General features: G+C 41.4%; 1 protein-coding gene across 1 annotated transcript in view; it reads right to left on the bottom strand.

The window, feature by feature from the left end:
* Nucleotides 1-27,602, bottom strand: part of cacna1ha (calcium channel, voltage-dependent, T type, alpha 1H subunit a) — a 348,995-nt gene that overhangs the window by 240,521 nt on the left and 80,872 nt on the right. Inside the window, exon 6 of the mRNA XM_059979077.1 lies at nucleotides 461-553. Coding sequence (XP_059835060.1) covers nucleotides 461-553 — 93 coding nt within the window. The remainder of the gene's footprint in view (nucleotides 1-460; nucleotides 554-27,602) is intronic.

Below are 27,602 nucleotides of genomic sequence, written 5' to 3' on the forward strand. Positions count from 1 at the left end.
ATTTCATGGGTATCTGGAGAAGACAAATACCAGAGTTGCATTAACCATGTATACTTTGACGATAAAATGAACCTTTGAACCAATATACCCAATGACTTGGCCTTCACAGTGGACGAATTGGGCTGAAGGTCTGTCTTAATGCTTTATCTAACTCCATGATATCTCTCAATTCAATTTCAGTATCGTTGAAGTGTACTTTTCAATCGGCAAATAGCCTACTTTATATCCGCCCCAACAACTTATGCATAAAAATTAAAAAACTTAGCAGTCCTTTAAAATTAAACTAATTATTTATCACACATAAATCAAAAGTCACTAAACATCACCCTAAGTTTATAGTTTCTAACAGTATTGAAAATCTAAACTTTATCATCCCAAGTCACATTTTGGAAAGAAGTATGCTAATTGTCACTACTTCAAAAAGCAGAAAGATTTAACGCCTTAAATGAGACATACTTACTATTATAAGCAGTATAAAATATATAAAATTGTAAAAAGAATGCGCGTCCATAACATAATACATAATATCCACCCATCCCTCCAGGGTAATCACCTGGGGAAAAAGCAAAGAAATATTACATTATTTAAATAACAAATGAGAAGAATAATCAAGGCAAAGTGATACAGTGATCATTTTCCTTTTCAATCTTGTACAATATCGTTGGATGAGGGCAAAGGTATTTAATAATGCAACACAAATCTGAAATTTTTATTAAATGCTCCATTATGCACATAGTAATGAAACATGAAGAGATTAGGAGACGCTTTTGACAAACGAGTCTGAAACCTTTTCTTGTTCTGCTTAAGATCACGTTACCAGTCAGGGACCATTAGCTGGTTCCACCACTGTCTGGTATGGGGTGGGGGTGGGGTAGGGGGGGCTACTGCACAGGATCGAAGTAAGCTGCGGAGAGTTGTAAAATTAGTCAATTCCATCATGGACACTAGCCTCCATAGTATCTAGGACATCATCAAGGAACTGTGCCTCGGAAAGGCAGTGTCCATCATTAAGGACCCCCACCACCCAGAACGTGCCCTCTTTTCATTGTTATCATCAGGAAGGAGGTACAGAAGCCTGAAGGCACACACTCAATGATTCAGGAACAGCTTCTTCCTCTCTGCCATCTGATTTCTAAATGGACACTGAACCCATGATCACCTCCTCAATATTTTTTATTTCCTATTTTTTGCACTACTTAGTTCACAATTTTCTTTTTTCTCTATTATCATATATTGCATTGCAATGCTGCTGCAAAGTTAACAAATTTCACGAAATATGCCAGTGATATTAAACCTGATTCTGATTCATGTGAGTTCAAGCCAGATACAAGCCACTTTATGAGCTTCTTTTGGACTGATAGGCACTTATAGCGTCCAGTCTCGGCGTCCCTCTGTGTGTGGTTATATCTTGGCGCGGCATGGCAGTGTAGTGGTTAGCACAACACTTCACAGTACAAGTCACCTGGGTTCAATACCCATCACTGCCTGCAAGGAGTTTGTTCTTTCTCCATGTGACCACACGTGTTTCCTCCAGGAGCTCCAGTTTCCTCCCACAGTCCAAAGACGTACCAGTTAGTAGGTTAATTGGTCATTGTTAAATTGTCCCATGATTAGGCTAGGGTTCAATCAGGGATTGCTGGGCAGCATGGCTTGAAAGGCCATAATGGCCTGTTCCATGCTGTATCTCAATAATAAAAAGAAATCTTAGAGCAGAGACCGTCATGGTTATTGAGTGGTTATTGCACAGAAAGAGGCCATTCAGTCCATCAATCCTGTGCTAGATTTCTCCAATTCACTGTCACTTAGGCTTGCAAATCTTTCTTCAATATATATATTTAACTGAATTCCTCTTGAAGGTCATAACTGAACTTGCCTCTGCAGTGCCCGCTTTCCAGATCCCAAACTCTCTCTGAAAAAGTTTTACCCCGTGTCACTTTTAATTCCTTCTCTTATGTGTTACAGCTGTAGTTTCAAAAGGCAGTGCCTCAAGAAGGCGGCAAAGCAGAACCCTATCCCTGGTAGCATGGCAGGAGGATGGGGTAAAAGCAGACGTGCGTGAAATGGAAGTGGTCAAAGGATTTTATCAGCTACTTGGACTATACCTCGCCCAACCATGCTACTTGTAAAAAAAGGCCATCCCTTTCTCTCAATTCCTCCGTCTTCACCGCATCTGCTCTCAGGATGAGGCTTTTCATTCTAGAATGAAGGACATGTTCTCCACCATCAACGCTGTCCTCAACTGCCTCTCTTCCACTTCATGCACATCTGCTCTTACCCCATCCTCCTGCCACTCTACCAGGGATCGGGTTCCTCTTGTCCTCACCTACCACCCTTTCAGCCTCCATGTCCAGCGCATAATTCCCCGAAACTTCCCCCACCTCCAACTGGATTCCACCACCAAACACATCCTTCCCTCCCCCCCCACCCCCACTTTCTGCTTTCCGCAGGGATCACTCGCTACGTGACTCCCTCGTCCATTCATTCATACCACCCTACTGATCTGCCTCCTGGCACTTATGCTTGCAAGCGGAACAAGTGCCCACCTGCCCCAACGCCTCCTCCCTCACTAGCATTCGGGGTCCCAAACAGTCCTTCCAGGTGAGGCAACATTTCACCAGTGTGTCTGTTGGGGTCATATATTGAGTTCGGTGCTCTTGGTGTGGCCTCTTGTATATCGGTGAGACCCGACGTAGATTGGGAGACCACTTCAGCAAGTATCTTCGCCAGAAAAAGCGGGATCTCCCAGTGGCTGCCCATTTTAATTCCATTTCCCATTCCCATTCTGATCTGTCCATCCATGGTCTCCTCCACTGTTGGAATAAGGCCACACTTAGGCTGGAGGAACAACATCTTATATTATGTTTGGGTAGCCTCCAACCTGATGGAATGAACATCGATTTCTCAAACTTCCAGTAATGCCCCCACCACCTTCACAATTTCTCATCCCCTTGCCCCTCTCTCATGTTATCTTGTCCACCCATCACCTCCCCTCTGGTGCTCCTTTCTGACCCCCCTTTTTCTTTCTTCCATGGCCTTCTGTCTCTTTCACCAATCAAGTTCCTAGCTCTTTGCTTCATCCCTCCCCCTTCAAGTTCAACCTATCGCCTGGCGTTTCTCTCTCCCCACCCCCCATCTTTCAAATCTACTCCTCAGCATTTTTCTCTAGTCCTGCCGAAGGGTCTTGGCCTGAAACGTCAACTGTACTGTTTTCCATAGATGCTGCCTGGCCTGCTGAGATCCTCCAACATTTTGTGTGTGTTGCCACTATTCTCTCTATCCAAGTCCTTCACCATTTCATATATTTCTGTCACATCTCCCACAACTTTTCCACAGAGAACAGACCTAACTTCTCTAAACATTCCTCATAGCTGCAGTCCTCATGCAAGAAACAACTCTCAAGAATCCTTTCGGGACCATTTCTAATCCCTTCACAACTGTCCTACAATGAGGCCAGCAGAATTGAATGTTATATCGAGTTAAGGCCGGGGCAGTGTTTATAAAGGTTCAGAATAACTTTCTTGAATTTGTGCTCCATGTCTATACTGATAAAGCTGAGAAATGTGCATGCTGTATTGACTGTGTTTTCAACCTTGATGACCAATTTCATTGATATATACCCTCTCTTCCTGCATCTCAATTACAGCAGAATTTTTTTACTCTCTGCCTTCATTCTTCCTACAAAAACGCGCTTACTGATTTTCACAGATGCACCAAAGAAAGAATCCTAACAAAGCTTGGAATGGCAACTGCTCTGCCGAAGACTGACAAGAAATTGGAGAGTTGTGACCACAGCCCAGTCCATCATGCAATGCAGCCCCCCCTTCCCCCTTCCATGACCCAGTCTACACTTCTTGCTGCCTTGGCAAAGCTGCCTACACAATCAAGAACCCCCCCCCCCCCCACCCCCCACCACCCTGGTCATTCTCTCTTCTTCCCTCTTCTATTGGTCAGAGGCACAAAAGGTTAAGTATGCTTGGAGAGAAGGGGGATAAAATGTGACTTGATAGTGGTGTACAAGGCATAGATCAAGAGGATCACCAGCGAGCTCTTCCCTTGGCGAACATGGCTAATACAAAAAGGCATAATTTTAAGGCATTTGGAGGTAAGTAAAGTATGGATGTCGGAGGTAAGTTTTTTTTACACAGAGTGGTGGGTGTGTTGTAAGGGTGGTGTTAGATGCAGACACATTACGGACATTTAAGAAACTTTTAGATAGGCACGTGGATGATAGAGAAATGGAGGGCTATGTAGGTGGTAAAGGTTATATTGATCTTAGAGAGGGTTATAAGGTCAGCACAACACTGTGGGCCGAAGGGTCTGTACTGTTTTATGTTCCATGTTCTGAACCACCAGACTCAAGGGAAGCTTTTATCTCGCTGTTGTCAGATCCATTAAGGAACCGCTCCTAAACAAAATGATGAATTCTTGATCTCCCAATCCACATCACTGTGACCCTTATACTTTATTTGTCTATCTGCACTGCACTCTCTCGTAACTGCAACACTATATTCTGTTTCTCCCCCCTTTTTTACTACCTTAGTGTACTTCCGATCTGTCTGAAAGGCATGCAAACGAAGGCTTTTGACAGTATCTTGGTACACGTGACAATAATAAACCAATACCATGTCCATAAGATATAGGAGCAAATTTAGGCTATTTGGCCCACTGAGTCTGCTCTGCCATTTCATCATGGCTGATCTGCTTTCCCTCTCAGCCTCAACCTCCTGCCTTCTCCATGTGCCCTGACCAAACAAGAATCAATCAACTTCTGCCTTAAATATAGTCAAGTCAAATCAAGTCACTTTTATTGTCATTTCGACCATAACTGCTGGTACGGTACATAGTGAAAATGAGACAAAGTTTTTTCAGGACAATGGTGTTACATGACGCAGTACAAAAACTAGACTGAACTACGTAAAACACAACACAGAAAAAAACTACACTGGACTACAGACCTACCCAGGACTGCATAAGTGCACAAAACAGTGCAGACATTACAATAAACAATAAACAAGACAATAGGGCAGTAAATTGGTGTCAGTCCAGGCTCTGGGTATTGAGGAGTCTGATAGCTTGGGGGAAGAAACTGTTACATAGTCTGGTCGTGAAAGCCCGAATGCTTCGGTGCCTTTTCCCAGACGGCAGGAGGGAGAAGAGTTTGTGTGAGGGGTGCGTGGGGTCCTTCATAATGCTGTTTGCTTTGCGGATGCAGCGTGTAGGGTATATGTTCATAATGGTGGGAAGAGCGACCTCGATGATCTTCTCAGCTGACCTCACTATCCGCTGCAGGATCATGCGATCTGAAATGGAGCCAATGACTTGAATACCTCAGCCACCTGTGGCAAAGAATTTCACAGATTCACCACCCTCTGGCTAAAGAAATTCCTCTTCATCTCCGTTCTATTCTAAAAGGTCATCCCTCTCCTCTGCTCTTAGACTGCCGCCATAGAGTCATTTGGGCTGAAGATCCTGTTTCCATGTTCTACTAGTCTATGACTCAATTTTTCAAAAGTCTTCACTAACAGGGAGAGACGACTCTTTCCCAAACATTTACAATCTGTTCTAGAAACGCATCTAATTTACAGGTATGTGACCAAGTAGGGCAGCTAACAAGAAAACACACAAATGAAGAAAAACAAACTTAGTAGTTCATCAAAATAAGTGTTAATTTAACTACACGATTCAACCTTCCATTTCTAATGAGACAACGCTTCGATTTGTCAACAGTTTCGCATTAGGAGGCCACTGATAAAATGCAAGCAATGAGGGAATTAATGTTGAGTTATTGAAAACCGCCAGCTCAATTAGAAACCGCTGCTTTCTTGACATTGACAATGAGATGAACTCAAAGACCACTCAATGCTTTTTCTCGGTCTATAAATCTGAAACAGAACCACCTCCACGCTTAGGGGAAAATTAGTAGGATATTCAAACTGACATTTTCCTCAAATTAATATAATTAAAAGATTCAGGTGGCTGCTAATAGGGATTAAACACATTGTAAGATAGATCAATCAGTACACTGCACTATTCCTTACAGATGGAACAATTTCAGTTTAATCTTCAAGATTCCAAAGTTGCTGGGATTACTATTAGCTGTTTTCAGATTTTCTCTTCAGTTTGTTTGTTATACGCCATGTCATAACACATGGGGATCATGGTCTTTCCATGACAATGATTGTTCTTGGTAAATTTTTCTCCCGAAGTGGTTTGCCATTTTCTTCTTCTGGGCAGTGTCTTTACAGGATGGGTGACCGTAGTCATTACCAATACTCTTCAGAGATTGTCTGCCGGGTGTCAGAGGTCGCATAACCAAAGCTTGTGATATGCACCAGCTGCTCATATGACCATCCACCACCGGCTCCCATGGCTTCACGTGATCCTGATCGGGGGAGGGGGGAGGGGGACTAAGCAGGAGCTACACCTTGCCCAAGGGTGACCTGCAGGCTAACGGAGGGAAGGAGCACCTTACACCTCCTTTGGTAGAGACTTATCTCCAACCTACCACCACTTTTCTTAAGTAGACTTACACTCAGTGGCCACTGTATTAGGTACACCTGTACACCTTTTCATTAATGTAAATATCTAATCAGCCCATCCTGTGGCAACAAAAAGCATGCAGACATGATCAAGAGGTTCAGTTTATTCTGCCATATATATGAGGAAATTTTTGAATCAACATTAGCAAAAAAAGATTTCGGAATAAAAATTGGTACCGCTTGAAATATATATAAAAACTTGGGTAAAATAATCATCTTAATAGCATTAATCTGGCCTATCAGAGATAAAGATAATGGTGACCATTTAGTGAACAAACATTTAATCTGATCAATTAAGGGTAAAAAATTAACCTTAAATAACTCCTTATAATTTTTTTGTAATTTTAATCCCTAAGTATATAAAAGAGTCATTAACCAATTTAAAAGGTAAATTTCCATAAATTGGAACCTGTCTATTTAAAGGAAACAATTCACTCTTATTAAGATTTAATTTATACCCGGAAAAATTACTAAATTGAGCCAACAATGATATAACTACAGGAATGGATTTTTTACCTAATCCTAGATTAGGTAAAATATATTTACAGAAGGCAAGGAAGGAAGGTGGATTGGCATTGCCTAATTTTAGATTTTATTATTGGGCAATTAATATCCAATATTTGATATGTTGGTTAAAGGATTGGTTAATATTGATTAATATCTTTTAGCCCTCATTGGGTAAACCTGGAAACTAAATCTGTACAAGGATTTTCATTGGGTTCTATTTTAGGGTCTTCTCTTCCCTTTGCTCTTTCTAAATTGCAGAAACGAATTGACAATCCGATAGTTAAACATACTTTACGTATATGGTTTCAATTTCTGAAATTTTTTGGGTTGAATCAATTTGTTTTAACTATTCCTATTGTATCCAATTTCTTTTTTCATCCTTCTAATATAGACCAAGCTTATTCAGCTTGGAAGACTAAAGGATTACTACAATTTTCCGATTTATTTTTGGATAATTGTTTTATGCCTTTTGAACAATTATCTAATAAATATAATTTGCCTAGATTTCCTTTTTTTTAGATATTTACAGATTAGGAATTTCTTAAACACTGTACTTCCTACCTTTCCAAATCTTGAGTCTTCGGGTATTTTGGAGAATTTGTTAAAACTAAATCCTTCTCAGAAAGGTGTAATATCAAAACTCTACAATATAATTATGAAAATACATTCAGAGCCCTTCTATAAGATTAAAAATGATTGGGAAAGAGAACTTAACCTGACTATCCCTATTGAGAATTGGGATAAAATTCTTCAATTAGTCAATTTATCATCTATATGTGCTAAACATTCATTAATACAGTTTAAAGTTGTGCACAGGGCTCATATGTCCAAGGATAAATTGGCTCATTTTTATTCCTATATAAATCCTATATGTGACAGATGTCATACTGAGATAGTGTCTTTAATTCATATGTTCTGGTCATGTCTGCTTTTGAAAAAATATTGGAAAGACATTTTAGATATTATTTCCACGGTATTGAACATTGATTTACAACCTCATCCTATTACTGCAATTTTTGGTTTACCAATGATGGACTCAATCCATTTATCCTCTTCTACTTCTCGAATGATTGCATTTCTTACATTAATGGCTGGAAGATCTATTTTGTTGAATTGGAAAGAAATTATTCCCCCTACCATATTTCATTGGCTTTCTCAGACTATGTTATGTCTAAATTTGGAGAAAATTAGAAGTGTTGTATTTGACCCTTTTATTAAATTTGAAAAGAAATGGAGACCATTTATTCAACATTTTCATATGATGTAATTTGACCGTTCCAAACCTATTTGTTTTTCCGGTTTTGATTATACATATGTTGAGAGGATCGGAGTTGGCAACACTAATGATTTTGGTTTTTTTTATAGATGCTATAAACAGCCCATTATTCATTATTATTTTTTCTTTTTTTTCTTTCTTTTTTTCTCTTTATTAATTATTAGGTTGTTAGATTAGTTTTTCTTAGGGTGAAATTTTTTTTTCTTTTTCTATTTTCTGTTTTTTTTACATATAATATGATATACCTAGTTTTGCTTTGTTTATATGATATTTGTATCATTCATGATTTGGGAAGACTTAACTATATTGTAACTATTGCTTGTGTATCCTTTCATGTTCAGTTTAAATTTGTAAGTTTGTATTCCCACTATCTATATATTAATCTTATCATGTTGATATTATTAATAATAATAATAAAAAGATTGAAAAAGAAAGAGGTTCAGTTATTGTTCAGACCAAACATCAGAGCGGGGGAGAAGAGTGATTGAAGAGATTTTGACCATGGAATGATTGTTGGTGCCAGACGAGATGATTTGAGTACATCAGAAACTACTAATCTCCTGGGGTTTTCAAGTACAACAGGTTCTAACAGTTTACATATAATGGTGCGTAACAACAAAATGAAACATCCAGTGAGGGGCATTTCTGAGGGCAAAATCGCCTTGCTAATATGAGGTCAGAGGAGAATGGCCAGAATAGTTGTTCAAGCTGACAGGAAGGTGACAATAACTCAAATAACCTCATGTTATAACAGTGATGTGCAGAAAAACACTCTGAATGCACAACATATAGCAAAGATATGGCAAAGTTCTTTCCCATGGTAGGGGAGTCTAGGACAAGAGGGCACAACTTCAGGATTGAAGGACGTCAATTTAGAATAGAGATCCGGAGAAATTACTTTAGTCAGATGGTGGTAAATCTGTGGAATTTGTTGCCATGAGCGGCTGTGGAGGCCAAGTCATTGGGTGCATTTAAGGAAGAGATAGATAGGTTCTTGATTAGCCAGAGCATCAAAGGGTATCGGGAGAAGGCAGAGGAGTGGAGATGACTGGAAGAATTGGATCAGCCCATGATTGAATGGCGGAGCAGACTAGATGGGCTGAATGGTGTACTTCTGCACCTATATCTTATGGTCTTTTGGTGTTAACATGTTAAATCATGAAGTGGATGGGCTACAGCAGCAGAAGACCATGAACATACACTCAGCAGCCATTTTATTAGGTAAGGGAGGTATCTAATAAAGTGGCCACTGAATGTATATTATTGCATTCTATGGCTACAGTGAAAGTTCTGGTGGTAATTTGCTGTTAATGTATTACATAACATCCAATGGACGTGTAACTGTAGCCTAACCACCTATAGCCTCTTCACTTAAGCTAACCTGTGACATTGCACAAAAGCTTCAAGTAGCACGTTTCAAAAGAGAGGGAATAATACGTTTAGGAAGGGTTTTGGCCCGACACATCAACTGTACTCTTTTCCATTGATGCTGCCTGGCCTGCTGAGTTCCTCCAGCATTTTATGTGTGTCGCTCGGATTTCCAGCATCTGCAAATTTTCTCTTGCTTGTGATTGGATTACAGCACTACGAAGTTTCTTCCAGGGATGACAACCCTGAAGAAGTTTAAATCTTCCCTTCGACAGGAGTTCAGCGAAACCCTTTCTCACTGCTCCCCGACTCTTCGACCACGTGCTCACCCAGACCTGCTACCACAGCACCAGTCAACTTCCCAGCTCTTTACTTCATCCCTCCCCCTCCAGGTTTCACCCATCACCTGGTGGTTCTCTCTCGCCTCCCCACACTTTATAAATCTACCCCTCAGCCTTTTTTCTCTAGTCCTGCCGACAGGCTTGGGCCCAAAATGTCAGCTGAATTCCTTTTCCATAGATGCTGCCAGGCCTGCTGAGTTCCTCCAGCATTTCGTGTGTGTGGCTCGGATTTCCAGCATCTGCAGATTTTCTCTTGTTCAGGAAACTTTAAATATAACCAGAAAATACTGGAAAAGGGGGATAAGGCAAGATCTTAAAGTTAATTCTGATGATATTCTTTCAATTAAACCACCGTCTCATAGCCCGACTACAACAATTCAAATTTTGTTTGAGGCAAGTAAATTGAAGTTCTACACAAACCCATTGCTCATTAAAGCACTGGATTCTAAGTCAAAGCCAAAGTAAATCTATTATCAAAGTAGGCATATGTTACCACACCCTAACCTGAGATTATGTGTGTATATATGTGTTTAATTATTTATTTATGTACTGATTGATGGATTGTTGAAGGAGATTCAGTTCAGATTAGACCCTTCCAGTACTTCAAGCTGCGCTGCCCATCAATTCCCCCGATTTAATCCCAGCCTAAGCACAGAACAATTTACAATGACCAACTGTTGCCATAGGAACTGGTACATCTTTAGACTGTGGTGAAAACCAGAGCATCAGGGGAAATGCAGAGCACCAAGAGGAAACCCGCCAGGTCACAGAACATGCAAAATCCTTACAATCAGCGGTGGGAATTGAACCCAAGTCACATGTACTGTAAAGCATTATGCTAACTTTTGCAGGCATTTACAGAAAAGCGAAGAAATACAATAGAATTTAAGAAAAAAAACAGAAATAGAAAGTGACAAACCATAAGGCCATAAGAAGCAGATATGCAGAGAAGTAGCCCCTTATCAGCAGCTTATCCTTCAAAATAGCTATCACACAGCTCCAGCAACCCATAAGACTTAGGAGCAGAATTAGGCCATTCAGCCCATCGAATCTGCTCCGCCATTCCATCATGGCTGATTTATTATCCCTCTCAACCCCACCCTCCTGCCCTTCTCCCCGTATCGTTTGACAAGTAGCATGTAAAAGACAAATTGTACAAAATATATGTGTATATATAAATAAATTATAATATTCTGTGAAGTAAAACTTCTTTCTCAACCAATTCCTTTTGCCAATAGCGTGGTGTCTAGTAGGTCTCAGTTTTATGAGGGAATTCATCTCACAGATAAAGAACTGCAAAATTCTGAGGTTATAGCATATTAAACAAAAAAAAGATGTCAATCTAGCAGGCAAAACTGTGTGCAGCATGCCATAGCAGCTGTGAGAGCAGATGTTTGCCTTCCCTTTACAGCTATTGCTAAAAAGACACCAGATACACACAGCATATTGTACGCTGTTTATTTATTGGATTTCCTGTCATGTTTCTAATCCCTAATGTGTGGCATTGACACCAGAATGGTTTAAAAAAATGCCAAAGTACTTTTTGCATTTGTGCTGCTTCGGTTCGGAAGAGTGACAGCACAGGGTACCTTTTAAGCACAGCGAATAGTATTTATCATTGAGTTTTTTTTTATTAACAGCCAACCAGAGATTAAGCCACGTCATTGCTGCCAACTTCACTTCAGGGCAAAAACAGTACAATTCAACTGATCATAGATACAAAGAAATTCTGCAGATATTGGGATGTTGAGCAACACACACACACACACACACACACACACACACACACACACACACACACACACACAAACACACACACACACACACACACACACACACACCGCTGGAGAAACTCAGCAGGTCAGGCAGCAGCTCTGGAGGGCAAATGAACAATCGATGTTTCTGGCCACGACCCTGCGTCAGCATCAGAAATGAAGAGACAAGAATATAGAATAAGATGGTGATGGGGGAGGGGAAGAAGTACAAGCTGGAAAGTGATTGGTGCAGACAGTTGGGGGAGGAAGCTGGGAGGTGATAGGTGGAAGAGGTAAAGGGCTGAAGAACAAGGAGTCTGATAAGAGAGTAGACTGTGGGAGAAAGGGAAGGAGGAGGGGCAACAAAAGGAGGAGGAGAGAAAGCCAGAATGGTGAATGGAAAAAGAGAGAAATGGGAGGGGGAAGATTACTCATAATTAAGGAAATTAATGTTCACACGGTCAGGTAGGAGGCTATGAGGTGATGCTTCTCCAGGCTGAGAGGGGCCTCATCATGGCAGTAGAGAAAGCAATGGACCAGCATGGTGGAATGGAAATGGGAAGTAGACTTAAAGTAGTTGGTCACTGGAGATGTGGAAGATGAAGAAAAGGTGCTCGACAACAGTCCCCCAATCTATGTAGGGTCTCACTGATATAAAGGAGGTTGCACTGTGAGATCTGGATGCAGTTGATGACCTGGAGAGATTCATTTTGGATTTGCCAGCAGCAGAGGTGATTGCAAAAACCATAAGACACAGGAGAAGAACTAGGCCATTCAGACCATCAAGTCTGCCCTGCCATTCCATCATGGTGATTTACTATCCCTCTCAACTCCATCCTCAGACTTCTCCCCGTAACTTCAAACCTATCAACTTCTGTTTTAAATATACACAATGACTTGGCCTGCATGGTCATGCGTGGCAATCAGCTCCGCAGATTCATCACACTCTGGTTAAAGAAATTTCTCCTCATCTCTGTTCTACATGAGGGTCCCTCTATTCTGAGGCTGTGCCCTCTGTTCCTGAACTCTCCCACTCTCAGGAACATCCTCTCCACATTGCAACTGGTTGAATGATTTTGGAGAAAGCATGATGGCTGTACAGTAATAACCTCCCATCTTCTGCAGAACGGAACAGATCCTGAATACCTACAGGTTCTCACCTCTTCTCAAGAGTGTCGCTCCCTCCCGCTGCTTTGTAAAATGTTTAAGAACCACAGGAAACACATCTTCTTAACTTTCACAAACACTATTTAACAAATCAAGCTGAATTATGGCACCCTGTAGGTGGTCACTAATTATTTATCAGTGTGTGTAATTATGCAATAAAACTGCTGAATATTCAGCAAACCCAGTCAGCAGAAATTTACATTTCTCCAAGTGAAATATAGTCTTTGAAGTCAGAGGAAAGGCACTTGTTTGAAGCAGAACCGGATCAAGATCGATACAAACATCTGGTACTGTCAGTTAGAAATCTTCCATTTGAGGAAATGAGCGAGATGAGGGGGAGGAGATATGGAGGGAATGCATGAGAGCAAATCAAATACAAATTTAAAAGGGTGAAAGAGTGGGAGGGTGATAAAGAAGAGGAGATTCATTTGGGTGGAGGGGGGAGGTAAGTTCCTTTCTGGAAAGCAGTATAGGACTATTGAAACAAATACTTTATGCCATCTTAAAGTTTTCGTCCTCAGGCTATCAAATTGGGGCATAATATGGAACAAATGTAAATTAGCAGGATGAATAAAAATAAAGAAAACTCTTTTTAAACTCGAGTATACATTGATATATATATACAACTTCTTTGTCTACAGGACTTGTATATGTCCAGGACAAAGAAGCGGGTAGGAAAAAAATTATTGCAGACGCTACTCACGAAGCAAACTGCCTTTTCCAAAAGGGTTCATCTGGAAAGTCCAACAGGGCGATTAAAACAAAAACTTCACGCCATCTTAAAGGTTTCTTTCCCCTGCAGTTAATCTGATCAACCATTCCAGTTAGGCCCCACACCCCCCTCTATCTATCATCTCTATCACTGCATCACACTGTAAATGGATTGTCGCTTTTTATAATGTTGATGATATTTATGTACATATTATTCCTCATCTACACTTTAACCTTAAGCATATTTTAATATGTCTTTATTCTTTGTAATGTAATGGTTGAATGTTGTTCTTCATTGCATGTCGCAGCATCTCACCATAACTAATTCCTAATACATTTAAGTGTATATGGCAAATAAAGTTGATTCTTGAATGGGTGTGGAGATGCAAGTGACTACAGACGACTGCAATGTAGAGACACAAGTAGTCCGCTGTAGGATCTCCACAAGTGGGGCAGTATCTGTTGGAGGAAAAGGGACTGTCTATGTTTTGGATCAAAACCCTTCATCAGGAGCTGAAGTACTGGCAATTCCTTTCTTCCCATAGATGTTGCTCAGTCTGCTGAGTTCAGCCAGTATAATGTTGGTTGAGTGAAAGTGGAATTGTGTTGAAGGGAATAAGAGTTAGGGACAGAGAGGGTGATAGAGTGACAGAGGGAAAGTGGAATGAAGGCACAGCGTGATGTATGCGCAGATCCAGAGCAGCAAAACAAGTTTGTTCGTTACATGCCATGTTGTATAACATAGGTGATCATGGTCTTTCCATGACCATGATTGTTATTGTCAATATTTTTGACAGAAGCGGTTTGCCATTTTCTTCTTCTGGGCAGTGTCTTTACAAGACGGGTGACCCCAGCCACTATCAATACTCTTCAGAGATTGTCTGCCTGGAGTCAGCAGTCAGATCACCAGGACTTGTGATCTGCACCAGCTGCTCATACAAGCATCACCAACTGCTCCCATGGTTTCATGTGACCCTGGTTGGGTTGCTAAGCAGGTGCTACACCTTGCCCAAGGGTGACCTGCAGGCTAGCGGAGGGAAGGAGCATCTTACACCTCCTTTGATGGAGGTGTGTCTCCACGACACCACCCAAGCAAAACAAGGAATTTTAAAAATTTAGTTCATGAGTACAACCATCAAGTTTGTTCTCTAAATTGGCGGTTTAAATAAGACTGGGAAAATGCAACCACCACATACCAGGGTTAGAACATAGAACGTAGAACAGTTCAGCACAAGAACAGGGCTTTTGGCCTACAATGTCTATGCAAACCATGACATCAATTTAAACTGTGCTCTGTATGCACACGGTCTATATCGAGATAAAGGTTAGCTTTAATTGTCACATGTACACTGAAACATGGGAAGACACAGTGAAATTAATCTTTTGCATCAATGGTAAACACAGTCCAAGAATGTGTTGGGGGCAGCCCACGAGTGTCGCTATGTTTCTGGCGCCAACACAGCATGCCCACAGCATACCAACCCTAACCTGTAGGCCTTTGGAATGTTGGAGGAAGCCGGTACACCCGTAGGAAATCCATACCGTCACGGGGAGAATTTTCTGAACTCCTTACAGGGAGCGGCAGAAATTGAAGCCAAATCGGTGACCCCTGGCGCTGTAAAGCGATGTGCTGCCTTGACGCCCCATTCCATCCATTTCTTTTAAATGTTGTTCTCATTTAAAAACATTTGCTCAGCTGGAGGGAAGTATTTTCACAGTCAACTTGGTTTGCAGAATAGTCACCAATAAGGAGCTGTCATTATGTATTTTGTTCTGAGACAAACATACAAATTAGGAGTAAGAGTGTGGTGAACTACATATACCTGTCTGGACACACCCCCTGCTGACTGCTCCCGTGGCTCCTCCCACAGACCCCGGTATAAAGGCGATTGAGGCCTGAGCCCGGCCTCTCAGTCTCCAGGATGTAGTATGGTGGTCAACCACTGCTTGTTCCTTCTTCCAGTCAATAAAAGCCGATATCTCGCCTTTACATCTCAGAGTGAGTTATTGATGGTGCCTCAAAGAGTAGGCCTTATTTTCTCCTTCAAGCCTCCTCTGACATGCAGTAAGATCGTGGCTGGTTTATCTGTTACTTCAGTGCCACATTCCCACCCACTCACTCACAGTAACCTCCCTAATAAACAGTACCATTCCCAAATCCCTGCTCTGTGGTAGGGCGATAGCATAGCAGTTAGCACAATCACTTTACAGAGCCAGTGATCGTCAAACAGCGTTCGATTCCCTCCACTGTATGAAGTCTGCACATTTTCCCCATGACCATGTGGCTTTGCTCCAGATGCTCCAGTTTCCTCCCTCATTTCAAAGACGTACAGTTTGGGTTTGAGTTAGTTTGAGTTCCGGGCATGCTGTGTTGGCACTGGAAACACAGCATCATGTGCAGGCTGCCCCCAGCACAAATCTCAGACTGCGTTGGTCATTGACGCAGAATGACGCATTTCACTGTATGTTTCGATGCACCTGTGACAAATGAAGCTAATCTTTTACCGGCCTTTTAAATTACCTGGAGCAGCTAGATTCTTCTGAATCTCAGCACTCTGCTATGTTTTATCATTTAGATGATGCTGACTTTTTAAAATTTTACTCGGCAAAATGGACAGTTTCTCATTTCCTCTATTTTACCCTCTGTTTGCCAGATTCTTGCCACCCACTTAAACTATGTACCTTTCTTTCTAATCCTGTGCTCCCTTCTCAGCTTATTTCCTTATCAATCTGTCCTTAACAAGTTTAGTGTCCGCATCCTGGTCATTGAGATAAATTGTGGAAAAGAGCCAGCTGTCAGTACCAATCCCCATGGAGATCACTCTGTGCCAATCAGAAAAGAAAGATCCACTTAACATTTTTTGGTTTAATAACTTCACAATGAGCTGAAGGTTCAAATAGAAATATTAAATTGCAGATTGCTACAAAATTCATTAAAGTAGATTGAAAAGTTAACATCAAGCTACAGGAATTGAGCAGAATGGAGACAAATAAAATTAATTGTAGTGAAATGCAAATACATGGGAATACACAGCATTCATCATCATCAGCGTTATGTGCCATTGTCATATGATTTGGACAATCTCGGTCTTTCCATGTCCATGATTATTCCTGGCAAATTTTTCTACAGAAGTGGTTTGCCATTGCCTTCTTCTGGGCAGGGTCTGTACAAGACAGGTGACCCCAGCCATTATCAATACTCTTCAGAGACTGTCTGCCTGGCATCACTGGTCACATAACCAGGACTTGTGATCTGCACCGGCTGCTCACACGACCATCCACCACCTGCTCCCATGGCTTCACGTGACCCTGGTCAGTAGGCTAAGCAGGTGCTATTCTTTGCCCAGGGGTGACCTGCAGGCTAGCGGAGGGAAGTAGCGCCTTACACCTCCTTTGGCAGAGACATATCTTGATAAAGGGAAGGAGATCTGGGGAGGTAGGGAGCGAAGGGACTGATGAGGAAAATCAGGCTACTGAAATATGAGTAGTTCAATGGCAGTGAGTAAAGCAAATAGATATTGAGGTGCATTTGACAATACAACATCAAACTGAAATAGTGAGGCTATCCAACGGGTTTTGAAATCATTGTTGAGTACACACAGCACTCACCAGTGCAACCCAAAGTCAAAATTACAGTAACCGTAATTGCAGTTAATGTAAAAGGAATGTTTGATGTCTCTGCGCTGACACTCACTGGAGCTTAGAAGAATGAGACGGAACCTCATTAGCAATGAATTCTACAGATTCACCACCACCCTCTGGCTAATGAAATTCCTCCTCATCTCTGTTCTAAAGGGACATCCTTCTATTCTGACGTTTTGTGTGCTCTGGTCCCTAACTCCCCTATTATTGGAAACATCCTCTCCACATCCAGTAAGTCGACAGGTTTCAATGAGATCCCCCGATTCTTCTAAACTGCAGTGAATACAAGACCTGAGCAATCAAATGCTCCTCGTACATTAACTCTTTCATCCCCAGAATCATTCTTGAGGAACTTCTCAATCAATTAATCTTACATAATGGAAATGTAAGACTCCTATTTATGACAGAGGAGGAGGAAATTTGTCCCACTGGCTCATGCTGACTCTCAAGGCACTCCCATAAGTCCTGGGTCATTTTCCTCTCTGCAGGGGGAGACTGGAAAGAGACCATGTGAAGATGTAAAGATGGAGGCTTTAATAGAGCAGACATGGAGTGTATATATCTGTTGGTGGAAAGGGTAAGGACAGAGCACCCACAAATCAAACTGGTAATTCATAGATTGCCTTAACCCAAAGAGCTCACACTCTAAACAACACACAGAAAATGCTGGGGGAGCTCAGCAATTCGGGCAGCATCTATGGAGGAAATAAACAGTCAATGTTTCAGGCTGAGACCCTTCTTCAGGACTGGAAAGAAAGGGGAAGAAGCCAAAACAGGAAGTTGAGGAGAGAGGTAGGAGTACATGTTGGCAGGCAATTGGTGAAACCAGGTGAGGGGGAAGGTGGGTGGTTGGCAGAAGGGAGGATAACATGATAATCTGGGAGAGGGTATATAGAAGAGGAAAAGGGCTGGAGAAGAAAGAATCTAATAGGAGAGGAGGGTTAACTATAGCAGAAAGGAGGATGGAGGCGATGAACAGTTGAGGAGAAAGGAAGTGGGTAAGAGGGAAAAATTCTCAAAGGGAACAGTACGCCAGATAGCACAGATCTGTTGAAGGGTTAGCCAGAAAAATGTATGAGATAATGGCAAGGTAGTAGATGAAAATGTAGGGGAGGATACTGGACGAGAAAGTGAATGTTACATGGACTAGTTAGGCTGATTTATGCCTAAGGAATTCAAAGCGATTGTACTGTTCTGTTATGACACACACCCAACCGTGCCAGCCTCCGGGGTTTAGATGTTCCAGTTCTCTGGAGCATGGATAACCTGTGGTCCTTTTAAAGATTCAGGCCTGCTCTGCTAATTGGCTCCAAGGTTTTGATATTTAAAGAGCACCTGAACTCTGATTTGGTGCTCTACTGTCAGCTCAACTTTGTTTCAGTCTGCGATCAAGTTTAGGATTCTTGTCAGGTTCTCATCTAGTCAAGGACCCTGTTCTCATCTTTGTCTCAAAATCATGTCTAGTCTCTATATGTACATGACTGTGTGGCTATGCATAGCTCAAATACCATCCATAAATTTGCTGACGATACAAGCATTGTTGGTAAAATCTCAGGTGGTGACGAGAGGGCATACAGGAATGAAATATGTCAACTAGTGAAGTCGTGCCACAGCAACAACCTGGCACTCAATATCAGTAAAACGAAAGAGCTGATTGTGGACTTCAGGAAGGGTAAGACAAAGGAACACATACCAATCCTCATTGAGGGATCAGAAGTGGAGAGAGTGAGCAGTTTCAAGATCTCTGAGGATCTAACCTAGTCCCAATATATCAATGTAGTTATAAAGAAGGGAAGACAGTGGCTATACTTTATTAGGAGTTTGAAGAGATTTGGCATGTCAACAAATACACTCAAAAACTTCTACAGTTTACTGTGGAGAGCATTTTGATAGGCTGCATCACTGTCTGGTATGGAGGGGCTAAAGTTGTGAATCTAGTCAACTTCATCTTGGGTACTAGCCTGCAAAGTACCCAGGACATCTTCAGGGAGCAGTGTCTCAGAAAGGCAGCGTCCAATATTAAGGACCTCCAGCACCCAGGGCATGCCCTTTTCTCACTGTTACCATCAGGTAGGAGGTACAGAACCCTGAAGGCACACACTCAGCGATTCAGGAACAGCTTCTTCCCTTCTGCCATCTGATTACTAAATGGACATTGAACCCTAGGACACTATTTTACTTTTTTTAATATAGGTGTACAGTATTTCTGTTTTTTGCATGTATTTTAATCTATTCATTTATGTATACAGTACTGTAATTTATTTACTTTTTTTCTTTCTTCTATACTATGTATTGCTTTGAACAGCTGCTGCTAAATTAACAAATTTCACATCACATCTTGGTGATAATAAACCTGATTCTTACTCAGTTCTCGTCTCCGATACACCAGGACTTCGGTCCTTATGATCCTCGCCTAGACCTCTCATCATACTATTCTGTGTAACTAGTTTCTGTGTTATTTAAGCAGTCCTCACAATAATATTAAAGTGCTGCCTTTCACAATTATACTTGATAACTTTAATAATCTTTACTTTTTCGTAAAGGCTGAACTTTGCCATTGCCCTGATTATCTCGAATTTGCATATCGACTAAGAATTAACATAATTAGATGCATTTGGAACATACTCACGCTCAGTTAAAATTACATTGCTGTTTATGAATTTTCATTAACTTTCCATCTGACTTTGTTAAAGTTTCAGAATTCCCTTTTCAGTAAAACTTGCCACGCTAAACACAGCATTACTTTCCTCTGAACCAAAGTCAACTATTTCTGAATTTCCAAAATAAACTGATCCAGATCATTGGGTTTAACACAAACTTTATTCTTTTAATGAATTGTAAAATCTGAAATGAGAAGGGAATTCATCTGGGATTTGGATAAACAGATCTTTGCTAGTTTAAAGGATCTTCATTTAACCTCTGGGGTTAGCTGCTAGTTTGTTTCATGCATTCGGTGTATGACCATATTTAGATGTTAGTTATGGTTGATTGATAACATCCTTCATTGACGCAACAGGGTTTAACCCACGACAACCTCCTATATCTAATTAAGTGGCCACTGAGTGTATGTTCGTGGTCTTCCGCTGGTGCGGCCCATCGACTTCAGGGTTTGACGATTTTTGTGTTCAGAGATGCCCTTGTCCACACCATGTTGTCACCCGTTGTTATTGTCTGGTCATTCTGCTCTGACTTCTCTCAATAACAAGGTGTTTTTGACAACAGAACTGCTGCTCACTGGACATTTCTCTGTTTTTTGCATCATTCTCTGTTAACTCAGGAGCAAGGGTACCTAACCTTTTTTATGCCATGGACTCCTATCATTAATCTAGGAGTCTGTGGACCCGAGGGTTGGGAACCCCTGGAGGAAGGGAGGAAGGGAGGAAGGGAGGAAGGGAGGGGGGGAGAGGGAGAGGGAGAGGGAGAGGGAGAGGGAGAGGGAGAGGGAGAGGGAGAGGGAGAGGGAGAGGGAGAGGGAGAGGGAGAGGGAGAGGGAGAGGGAGAGGGAGAGAGAGAGAGAGAGAGAGAGAGAGAGAGAGAGAGAGAGAAAATCCCACTGCATGCTTTTTTTCCCATGATTCTCTATAAACTCTAGAGACTGTTGTGTATGAAAATCCCAGATCAGCAGTTTCTGAGACACTTAAACCACCCTGTCTGGCACCAACAATCATTCCATGGTCAAAGCCACTTAGATCACATTTCTTCCGCATTCTGATGATTGGTCTAAACATCTAAACCTCTTGACCATATCTGCATGTTTTTATGCACTGAGTTGCTGACACGATTGGCTGTTTAGACATTTGCATTAATGAGCAGCTGTATAGATGGACCTAATGAAGTGGCCACCGAGTGTATAGATTGATGTTATTATATTACTGGGAGACAAAATGTCTGCAAAACAGCTTATATTATAACATCAACAGCAGTCAAATTATCTTCAATAATCTTCAATTATATATACTGCTTTCCCATGCCATTTTAAGTTGTTTCAAAGTTTGTTTCTTTCTATTTTTAACTTATAAATAGTTCTCACTGAGAAAAAGTAAGTTCCTATTGGTTCTATCTAAAATTTTGTTGGCTGGGAGTTCCAACACACTATGACTGGCATGACAGAAGAGAGGTATAGCTAACTATGCATACCGTACACACTTTATTCCCAAATAAATGACCCTGAGGGATTAATGCAGGAAATCACTGCCATTCCATACAGCAGATAGTGATTTGCTGCCTTCCAGTTTACAGCTGGTGCCCTGTTCTGCTGTGGGAACGCGGATAAGCAACAATCGCTGGAACAGAATATTCCTGGTAACACAACAGATTCGTAGCCCTCAGATTCAACGCAGAATCCACTCCCAAAGCAAAGGAGCAGCACGAGACTGAATCTACTCCAGGAGATCACAGAACTCAGGGAGGAAGGCTATTCAGCCCATTAATTCTGTACTAGCTCTATGTAAGATAAATCAGATCAGTCCATCTTCTTTGCCATCTCCCTGAAGCATTGTGTCTTTCCTTTAAGAATACTGTACTCCCTCATGGATGCACAAGAGACTCTGCAAGTGCTTGAAATCTTGAGCAACACACACAAAACCCCAGAGAAACTCACCCAGACTGAACAAAGTTAGGATTACCCTCACCCTCAATTTCTGTGGGATAATTTAGCATATCTAAGGCTTTCAGAAGTGTCCAACATACAAGCAGCATATTAAGAAAAGTTTATTCATCAGTGGATTATAGATACGTAAGATACTGCAGATGCTGGAAATGTTGAACAAAGTGCGGGAGGAACTCAGCATGTGGTCAACTTCGATCAACTTCACTTGCCCTATCATTCAACTCTTCCCTCAACCAAATGACTCTCTTTCAAGGACTCTTCATTTCATGTTCTTGATATTGATTGCTTATTATTATTATTTCCTTTTGTATTTGCACAGCTTATTGTCTTTTGCACACCAGTTAAATGTCCAAGTTGATGTGGTCTTACATGGATTCTGTTATAATTATTATTCTATTGACACATTGAGAATGCCTACAAGAAAATGAACCTCAGGGTTGTATATGGTGACATATATGTACGTTGATAATAAATTTACTTTGAACTTTAAAGTTGGGCAGTATCTATGGAGGGACTTGATAGGGAAACCACTGCAAGGCTGTTTACAAGTAGTGCATGAGCAGACTATCTTCTCAGGAAGCTGAGATCCTTCAATGTGTTCAGCAGGATGTTGGAGATCTTCTACTAGTCTTCTTTGCTGCTTTATGTCGGAGCAGCAGCATCAGGGCTGGTGATGCAAAAGGACTAAATAAACTCATCAAAAAGGTTGGATCTGTTCTTGGCCACAACCCGGACTCTTCTGAGTTAGTGGTGCGAAGGAGGTCATTAAACAAACTGTTATCCATTATGGACAATCTGGCACATCCTCTCCATGACCTTCTGAATAAGCAGCAAAGCACCCTTTCAAACAGACTCATTCATCTCCGCTGTCACAAGGATTGTTGCAGAAAATCTTTCCTACCAAATGCAATAAGCATATACAACAGTTCGGCTCTGTGTGACAGGAGAACACACATCATTGTACAATAGCCTCTGTTTTATTATTTAGTACATTATTATTGCAAATTATTGCACATTGCATCTACAGAATGGATTAACAAGTCGACATTTCGGGCCAAGACCCTTCATCAGGACTGGAAAGGAAGGAGGCAGCAGCCAGATTAGGAAGGGGAAGCAGTACGAACTGGCAGGTTATCAGGTGAGGTTAGAGATGGGGCTATGAAGTAAGCAGCTGAGAGGTGATTGGTGGAAGGGGTGAAGGGCTGAAGGAAAAGGAATCTAATAGAAGAACACAGTGGATCATGGAAGAAATCCAACTTGATTTCATTTTCAGTTGTTAGCCTGGGGGCTGTGAAAGTGAAATACTTCAAGGGCTTCAACTTGAGTTGGTTTACTGCTGTGTACAGACAAACTATCAACTAGGTAAACATCCAAATGCATGTCACACGGGACCTTATCCTGGAAATTGGATCCATTTACACGTGTTTTTTAATGTACTGATTGTGTGTAAAAGCTGTTTTACTCACATTAGATTGCCTAGGCAAACATTTTTAGGTTGATTAGTGATCATCAGGATATTGGCTTCAGTACCTCTTGGCACGAGTCCCTTTACTCTTGCTGACCTTTGCCCGGTGTCAGCTCTCAGCTAATGTTGTCATGTGAGGTGCTGTGTAAACTCTCTCTACTGACAGATAAATTCAGAATTTCCAGGAGAAAGCCACAAGCAACCCTCTTTATCAGTTCTCAGAAAAGCAGGAGCACATCCTGTAGGCATTAGGAATGTTTAAAGGGTCTGCACTGTCAAACTGATTTCCTATGTATGGTACTACTCTGCGATGCTTGTCAATGTTACAAATAATAAAGAGAAAGTGATTGACATCTTGATGGGAGTTCTGTGAGAACCTCTCTCCCTGCTCACCCTATCTCCCCTCTATCTTTCAATCCAGATACACACACACACACACACACACACACACACTCACACACACACACACACACACACACACACACACACTCACACACACACACACACACACACACACACACACACACACACACACACACACACACACACACACACACACACATCTGGGATTACCTGGAGACAGAAACAAGTCTGTAGGGGAACTGAAGCTCTCCAAGATGCTTGGAATAATCTACCAGCTGATTTTCTTATAAAACTGCACAACAGTGTACTTAACGAATTGATGCTGTTTCAAAAGCAAAGGGTAGTCACACCAAATATTGATTTGATATGTTTTATACTGTTTACTGCTCTTTATAGTGATTTTTTTTATTTCACTATTTTTGAAAGTTTTTTTGATTTACATAATTGTTTTACATGTGCCTAAGACTTTTGCACAGCACAGTCTAATTTTCAACTCAAAACATTTACCATTTCCCTCCCCAGATGCTGCCTGACCCAATGAGTTCCGACAGCTTCCGTTTCAGTATTCACAAAGAATCTTGTCAACTCTCCACGAATTCTAACACTTATGAGAGCTGATTCACAGAGGTTAACTAACCACCCGATGGGCTGCAAGAGGAAACTGGAGCACTTGGAAGAAACTCACACTGTCACAAGGAAAACATGCAGACTCCGCGCAGACAGCTGCAGAAGTCAGAGTTGAACCCAGTTTGCTGGTGTTGGGACCAGCCATATCACTGTACTATAGTTTATCAAACCTTAAATACTTTAATTACTGAACTATTTAACTTTTGACCATATCAGAAAGATGGTAGTTTCCACAATAAATTAATCTATAGACATAATATCCAACTTTTAATAATGGGATGGGAGGGTTGTGAAAAGGTGAAACACCAAACAGCTACGAACCTGTCAACTGTTCAACAAGTATGAAAGCATAGGATATTACAGCAGCGTACAGGCCCTTCAGCCCACAATGTCGTGCCATCCTTTTACACAACATTAAAATCAATTTACCCTTCCCTCCCAAGTAGCCCTCCATTTCTCGATCATCCATGTGATTATCTAAGAGTTTCTTAAATGCCTAAAATGTATCTGCCTCTACCAGGCCATTCCACACATCCAGCACTCTGTGATCAACTTACTTCTGACATTTCCCCTAAACTGTCGTCAATCACTTTGACATTATTCCCCCCTCATATTAGTTCTTTCCGCACTGGGAAAAAATCTTTTGTTACTCATTCAATCTGTGCCTCTTATCATCCTGTATACCTCTATCAAGTTGCCTCTCCTCCTCCGTCACTCCAAAGAGAAAAGCCCTAAATCACTCGCAAGCCATGCTCTCTAACCGGGCAGTATCCTGGCAAATCTCCTCTGCACTCTCTCTCTAAAACTCCTACATTCTTCCTATAATGCGACGACCAAAGTAGCATTGCGGTTAGCGCGACACTATTACAGCATGGGACCTTCCGGAGTTCAGAGATCAGAGGTCAATTCTAGCACCATCAGCAAGGGACCTGTAAAATGCGTGGGTTTCCTCTGGGTATTCCGGTTTCTTCCCACAGTCCAGAGATGTTCCAGATAGTAGGTGAAATGGTCACTGTAAATTGTGCTGTGATTAGATTAGTATTAAGTAGGTGGGATGCTGGGCGTTTGGACTCGTTCAACGCTGTATCTTTAAATAAGTAAGTTAACTAAACTTGTCAGAACCATTTGTTGATGATGGACCATCATCTTCCTCCTGCCTGTAGGTAGCATTGGTAGACTCTGTGAATTGAGGAAACAGATCAATTGCTCAACTCCTTGGCAGTTTATTCCTGCTCCAGCCTGAACCAATCTCGGTCTTTAATTCCTCTTAGCTAGTGGAACTGAAATTTAACTGTCAAATTAATTCTGAAGACTGGTTCAAAGCACAAATATTGTAGTACCTACACTGTGTTCCACTTGGTTATAATTTATCAAATCAAATTGCGACTTGCAGTACAACAGTTGCTGTAATTGTGAAAGTAACTTGTATTCTCGACTGTTAAAATGAGAGACAACTGTGAAAGTGATGTAGACAGAATGTAATTTATGAAAAAAATATTCTTTGGCAGGCCCTTCACTGAGGCTGCATATCAGCTTGCCACAGATTGCTCTGAAACCCAGGCCGGTGTGTGGCAGAAGAACAGAACTCACCGCATCTTCAGTGAGCTCCCTTTAGGAGTCAAAGTTCAAAGTAAATTTATTATCAAAGATGAATATGTCACCATATACTGCCCTGCGATTCATTCACTTTCTTGCAGACATTCATAGTAGAATGAAGAAGTAAGATCATTAAAAAACTACACATAAAGGCTGAAAACCAATGTGCGAAGGAAGACAATCAGGAAATACTAAGAAAAATAAATAAATACCACTGAGAATAGGAGTTGTAGTGCCCTTTTTCTAAGTAAATTATATTATCAAAATACATTTGTGTCACCGTATACAACCCTGAGATATATTTTCCTGCGGGCATACTCAGTAAATCTATAGAATAGTAACTTATAACCGGATCAATGAAAGTTCAACTAGAGTACAGAAGACAACAAACTGTGCAAATGCAAATATAAATAAATAGCAATAAAAAACAAGAACATGAGATAATAAGATAAGAAGTCCTCGAAAGTGAGGTCATTGTTTGTAGGAACATTTCAATGATGGGGCAAGTAAGTGTAGTTATCCTCATGCTCCATGTAGCTAACCAGGAGTCTCTCAAAAGACTCTATCGTATCCTCCTCCACCACCGTTTCCGGCAGCCCATTCCACGCACTCACCACTCTCTATGTAAAAAACTTACCCCTGACATTTCCTCTGTACCTACTCCTCAGCACCTTAAACCTGTGCCCTCTTGTGGCAGCCATTTCAGCCCTGGGAAAAAACCTCTGACTATCCACACGATCAATGCCTCTCATCATCTTATACACCTCTATCAGGTCACCTCTCATCCTCCATCTCTCCAAGAAGAAAAGGCTGAGTTTACTCAACCTGTTTTCATAAGGCATGCTCCCCAATCCAGGCAACATCCTTGTAAATCTCCTCTGCACCCTTTCTATGGTTTCCACATCCTTCCTTTTTATTCCAGAATCTGATCACTGAAGCATAGTAACTGTTCCTGAACCTGGTATGCGAATCCTGAGGCTCTTGAGTCTATGGGCACCAGAATCAGTTCATTGTTGAGGTGAGTGAAGTTATCCACACTGGTTCAGGAGCCTGATGGTTGAAGGGTATTAACTGTTCCTGAACCTGGTGGTGAGGGATCAATTACTCCTGCACCTCCTGCCCAATGGTGGGAGCAAGAAGAGAGCATGGCCTGGATGGTGGGAGTCCTTAATGATGAATGCTGGTTTCTTATGGCATGATGGTGCTCCTTGTAGATGTACTCAATGGTGGGGAGGGCTTTTCCTGTGATTGACAGGACTGTGTCCATCGCTTTTTGGAGACCTTTCTGTTTCTGGGCATTGGTGTAGGACTGGCAGCTCAGCAGGTGACCTTCGATTGCAGAAGAGGGCGAAGCAAAGATAATTAATTGTACAGAATGGGAAAAAGAGTCAAGGTAATGCCTCAGAGAGATTGTACTCTTTTCCTTGGATTTAGTCCAGCTGTATTTGTAAGTGTGTTTCAAAAAGGCCTGTGTGGAGAAGAAACCTTTAGACTGCAGTAAACTGTCAAATAGAATTCAGTATGGAGGAATTTAAGCTGAAAACAAACAAGGTAAAGAATCCACAGAGGAACAAAGAGATCCTGTTGTGTCAATGACACAATCAAAATCAGAATCAATGACATACAGTATGTCATGA

This window comes from Hypanus sabinus, chromosome 9 (assembly GCF_030144855.1).
Source record: "Hypanus sabinus isolate sHypSab1 chromosome 9, sHypSab1.hap1, whole genome shotgun sequence".
Taxonomy (NCBI): domain Eukaryota; kingdom Metazoa; phylum Chordata; class Chondrichthyes; order Myliobatiformes; family Dasyatidae; genus Hypanus; species Hypanus sabinus.